Below are 5,164 nucleotides of genomic sequence, written 5' to 3' on the forward strand. Positions count from 1 at the left end.
CAGAGTCTGTAAAGATGGCGCGCCAGGAGCACAAACGTAATATAGAACAATGGATACGTAATTTCAGACTTCACAATGCTTGATGACTGATTAATAAATAGTTTAAAGTTTAAGTCGGGTAATAAAGATAATTGAATTTCAACACTATGTTTTACTGCGTCCCCATCCTCCCAATCATTGTACATATGCTCGAGATGAATGACGGTTATTTGTTCAGAATCATATTGAAGAACGTTATCGAAAACACCTTATTAAAAAACTATCAGTTGAATTTAAAAAATCGTATACTGTGAACGTTTTATATTTTTAAAAAAGTTAACTTCCTGCAGCGTTCTATCTCCGAAACGGCAACGGCTGAACCGATTTTGAGGATAAGAGTAAGATGGCGATGACTGTTAAATTATAGGCTAGTTTTTTTAGTTCCACGCTGACGAAGTCGCTGGATTATCTATCAACGGTTTTTAAACCGTGATTTAAATCATGTTTATATATATGGCAGTCATGGAGATAATAAGAACTACGTACAACAGGAGTGTGTTCTTTCTGTACATCTTGCTGCTAAGATAAAGAAAATAAAACCTTATGCTAAGGGCGTAAGAGTCTTGTTGTACGTAAAAAGAAATTGAAACGAGTGAGAGGGCTACAAGTGTCCGATATTTCCCTTTCTAACTATTACCTAGAGTTGCCAGATATCAATCATTTCCTGATGGTGGGTTATATTTTTACAAGTGATAGTTTTAAACATAATTTGTTGGTCTAGAATTACGGTGACCATGCGTGACTTATGCATTTATTTCTTCCTTTCTCTATTAAAATAGCTATGTTTTAATTTTAGATTTAAGATATAAGGAATAAGCTAGGTTTGCTTCATATACTTCACAAGACTTTTATTTAGCAATGTCTGATTTAGAATTATGTATTGTTTTTAGTAAATACATTATTGATAACACTAATACGTTAATACCCATCTGAAGCAATAATCCGCAGACGTCAGACAACAAAAACAAGTTTTTTATAATAATCGTCCTTAAATAATATTTTAACATAGTCACCATCGCCAGAGAGGGATAAAACGGACAGTTATTGCGGTCTCGCTCGGCTTCAATTTTTCAACAAGAGCTCTATCCTGTTCTAGTAATTCATCCATGATGGTGGCTGTCAAGTCAACAATCAATGTCATTGTCAATGTTATGAAAACATCACAACATGAATAAAAACAATGGATGTGAAAATATTAAATGCTGTAGAATTATCGGATACCGATAATCAGAGTCCAATTTGTAAATATTGTCTTAACCCTGAAAACAAACAAGACAGTCCGGGGCTAAGATGTGAAACATGCAGCTGCTTCGTTCACCTAACCTGCCTGCGCCGGCAGGGAACGCCGGGCGATTTTGCATGCGATGTATTTTTTGAATTTGTTTGTGCTGAATGTTCAGGAAATAATGAAGAGATTTTTGAAAGAAAAAGATTTCAATGGTAAGATTTTAAATAATGAAAACCGCTGGTTAATTTTATTTAAAACATTGACGGTGATAAATTGGTTTTTTCAGGGTGAATGTATTGTTGCTGACACTTCATCATCTCAGCATACAGTCATATGGGATCAGTAACAATGGCTTCTTTCATTACAAAACACACATCTGCTCTTTCATTGATCGCAACTGGGTTCTACTCTTCGGAACACATTTGTAAGTAAACATAATAGTCAAATATACTTAAGAAAAACTAAAAGACCCCTGCTTTCCTTATATAGAACTGTTGACTCTGATTGTTATTTTTTTTCTCACTTCTAGCAAACAAAAAAAGAGTTGGGTGGGTACAATCGCAGGAGCTCTGTCGGTATACAATAATACCTTCTTCATGTCGGGTTCTGTAGCACTCGGAGAGACAGGCTGGTGGAAACTGTTACATTCCTTTTCACCAGCGGTTGCTGCACATATAAGTATGAAGATATACTATTATATTCTACAGCACTATGTTAAGCTTTATAAAAAAAACTATTTAGACAATAATAGAACATACTTACTAGATTAGAACTCTCTCATATCTATTTTATGTGTATAATTTTACCTTTTTGACCTATAAAGAAAATAAATTTTGTTAATATTTGAAATTGTGCTGAATAAATCATACTAATATTATAAATGCGAAAGTTTAGATGGATGGATGTTTGTTAGAGTTTGTAGCCTAAACCGCTGAATGGATCTCGATGAAATTTGACACATATGTAGAGGATAGTCTGGAAGAACATATAGGCTACTTGCTTTTGTTTTTTTTTTAATTTCACGCGAACGGAGACGCGGGCGAGAGCTAGTATATTATAAGTATGTTTGTATATTTTATAGATCTGGAGTTATCCAAAGAGAAAATCAAAGGACGTCCACGGAATTACTTGAATGTTGACAGAAGACTCTTTATTACCAAAGCAACTGAATTAGGTATTTAATACATGAATATATTGTTTATAATTTAAAAATATATAGCTTCGTAATACTAAAGACAAAATAGAAACCACTTAAACATATTAGTTAAATCTTGTTTACATAAACCAGTCTAGTAATCCAGTGCTTGTTACTGCACCTTATTTACACTCTTTAAAGGCACTATTACCTTACCTGATTTTATTTGCTTTTAGGTTATAAACATTTAATAAAGCAGTTATGTGAGCCGCCTCCATTTAAAAAGATGCGACTGGACTCTGGCAGTGAGCCTTCCACCAGCCATGACTTCGCCTACGATTTCAAGTAATGTACTTATATAGTCTATTGATGGAAATGTGAAATAACAAACATCTTTAAACTATTTTTAAAACTACTATAAGACTTTAAAAATAGATATGTTTGTTTGTATAATTAATTTAAACACTGACAGCCTTACAAATAAACACAGTATAAAGTTAAATGTAGGGATAAACTGGGTATTAGCAAAATTTTTACTATAGTACAATAGTACTGTAGTATGTACTATATTCTATATGTACTATAGTACAAATAGTACAATATAATAAAGTTGAACTATAGTTTATTTGTAAGGCTATGAAACTTTAAAAATAAATCCATAGACAATACTGTCCAGTGAAAAGTGTGTAAACCAAATTTCTAATTTCCATTGAATTCAAATAAATATACATTACAACTTATTGTGACAGTTCTTAGTGCATAAAACACTATGTATACTTCAAATGTATTTGATTCTAGTTATTGGTATTGAAAAGTTTCTTTACATCTTACTAATATAAATGTAAAAGTTTAGATGTATGGATGTTAGCTATCAGAAATACAGGCTATTTTATAAATTCCACGGTTATAAAGTTGTAGTCGAAATCTACATTTAAACTATATAAAAAATCAATTTACTAAGAAGTCATGTCTAGTAGGGAGGAAGTTGTTGAAGATGTGACCATCGAGGGACAGGAGGTCTACCTCAATTCGGAAGATTACCTGGCCTACCCCTACGACCCTGTGAAATATACACAAATTAACCAGGTATTATATGTAACTAGCTGTTCCCATACGACTTCATACTCATAAAATTATAAAAATTTCATTTTATTGTTCACATTTGTCAAATTATCAATTGCAAATGCCAAAATGACATGACATGACAAACCTTCGCAATCTTGCTTTCTTGATGTTGGCAGCAACTTATGGTCTCTTTCTCACATTAGGGTTTTTATCTAAAATATTTACCCCATAGTTTAACAGCGTGAAAATATATAGCCTAAAGCGTGATGTAAGTGTAGGACTTTTTATTAAAAAAAAGAGTTATTCGAAAGTATGCCGTGATTGCTGACATCTTAGGTAACAAAGAAGTGTGTGTTTACGCTTTATTATAATAGTATAGATTATCTATACTACTATAATAAAACAGACACACACTTTTGTTATGTAAGATGTTAGTAATTGCAGCATACACTTACCACACGTTATAGGATATATCTTTCCATGCTATTGAATATAGGGGTGAATAAATTCGAAATTGTAATGCAAGAAAGGGACAAAAACTAGAAGCCAAGCAAAGAAGCAAGATTGCTACTGTAACGGTAATTGTTAACCAATAGTAAGGGCTTTCATAGTTATTTGATTATTTGAATTTTCACATTTAAAGTCTTACAGAATATGAACAATATTTTTTTTATAATCTCTCAATGAATAGTTAAAACTATTCATAACTACATCAACCTACGAAGCCTAATACCTCAGTCTGTATTGTTCCTGGTCTCGATTGTAACACAACGGAATTATTAGATGTTTATACAGCTGACTGTTCCAGAGCGATACTTCAAGTATCCACTCTCTGCAGCAGTCGGTGCAATACGACTCCGACTCTCGCAGCTCCCCCCACCGCGAGCCCCCCACCTCCGACGAGGACAAGCGCACAGACAAGAAACACGACAAGACTAAAAAACAAGAAGAAACACCAATCGCGAGAGAATCTCTCTTCTCCACACAACTTAACTCTATAGAACTCCCGTGGTTGGAGCCGGATCCACCTCCAGCTCCTGATCTGGTGGAACTCTCGGAGTACGAGGAGATCCAACTGCTGAAGCGAGTGGAGAATCTCATCCTGAAGGTGAAGGATCCCAATAAGAAAGCCTATCTCCACAGGTTCAGAGCGAAGCTGGCTCTTAGAAGATTGAAGAGACATAAACATCTGCCTATATTTGATTTAGATAAGTATGTTTTTGTATTTATTTTTTAAATTTTATCTGTACTAATATTATAAAGATTTGTATTTTTGTATGTATTGAAATGACTCAAAAACTACTGTGCTGATTTCAAAAATTCTTGCACCATTAAAAAGTTTCGTGGGTAAGTAAGTACCATCTTACTTCTTACTAATTTTTAAAAAATTGTAAACGCGAAAGTTTAGATGGATGGATATTCGTTAGAGTTAGTAGCCTAAACTGCTGAACGGATCTTGATGAAATTTGACATAGATGTAGAGGACAGTCAAGAAGAACACATAGGCTACTTGCTTTTTTGAATTCCACGCGGACGGAGTCGCGGGCGAAAGCTAGTAGGCTACATTTTTAAAACTAGATTATAAATATAATATGGTTTTGTATGCGTTGTGCAGGACGGCGCGCGTGTTGCGCGGCTACATAGCGGACGATCCAAAAGTTTTAATGAACGCTGAGAGAATTCTAGACCGCTTCCAG

At 34.1% G+C, this 5,164-nt stretch overlaps 2 protein-coding genes across 2 annotated transcripts in view; both read left to right on the top strand.

Moving 5' to 3' along the window:
- The window catches only part of LOC106111746 (lysosomal Pro-X carboxypeptidase), a 3,259-nt gene extending 3,176 nt beyond the window's left edge, over positions 1-83 (top strand). The window contains exon 8 of the mRNA XM_013293890.1: positions 4-83. Coding sequence (XP_013149344.1) covers positions 4-83 — 80 coding nt within the window. The remainder of the gene's footprint in view (positions 1-3) is intronic.
- A 1,047-nt stretch (positions 84-1,130) lies between these two features.
- Positions 1,131-5,164, top strand: part of LOC106111747 — a 7,942-nt gene continuing 3,908 nt past the window's right edge. Inside the window, exons 1-8 of the mRNA XM_013293891.1 lie at positions 1,131-1,479; positions 1,554-1,691; positions 1,797-1,945; positions 2,349-2,441; positions 2,639-2,747; positions 3,377-3,488; positions 4,276-4,679; positions 5,083-5,164. Of these exons, the coding sequence (XP_013149345.1) occupies positions 1,220-1,479; positions 1,554-1,691; positions 1,797-1,945; positions 2,349-2,441; positions 2,639-2,747; positions 3,377-3,488; positions 4,276-4,679; positions 5,083-5,164 (1,347 nt within the window). The 5' untranslated portion in view covers positions 1,131-1,219. The remainder of the gene's footprint in view (positions 1,480-1,553; positions 1,692-1,796; positions 1,946-2,348; positions 2,442-2,638; positions 2,748-3,376; positions 3,489-4,275; positions 4,680-5,082) is intronic.

This window comes from Papilio polytes, unplaced genomic scaffold, assembly GCF_000836215.1.
Source record: "Papilio polytes unplaced genomic scaffold, Ppol_1.0 DF824146.1, whole genome shotgun sequence".
NCBI lineage: Eukaryota > Metazoa > Arthropoda > Insecta > Lepidoptera > Papilionidae > Papilio > Papilio polytes.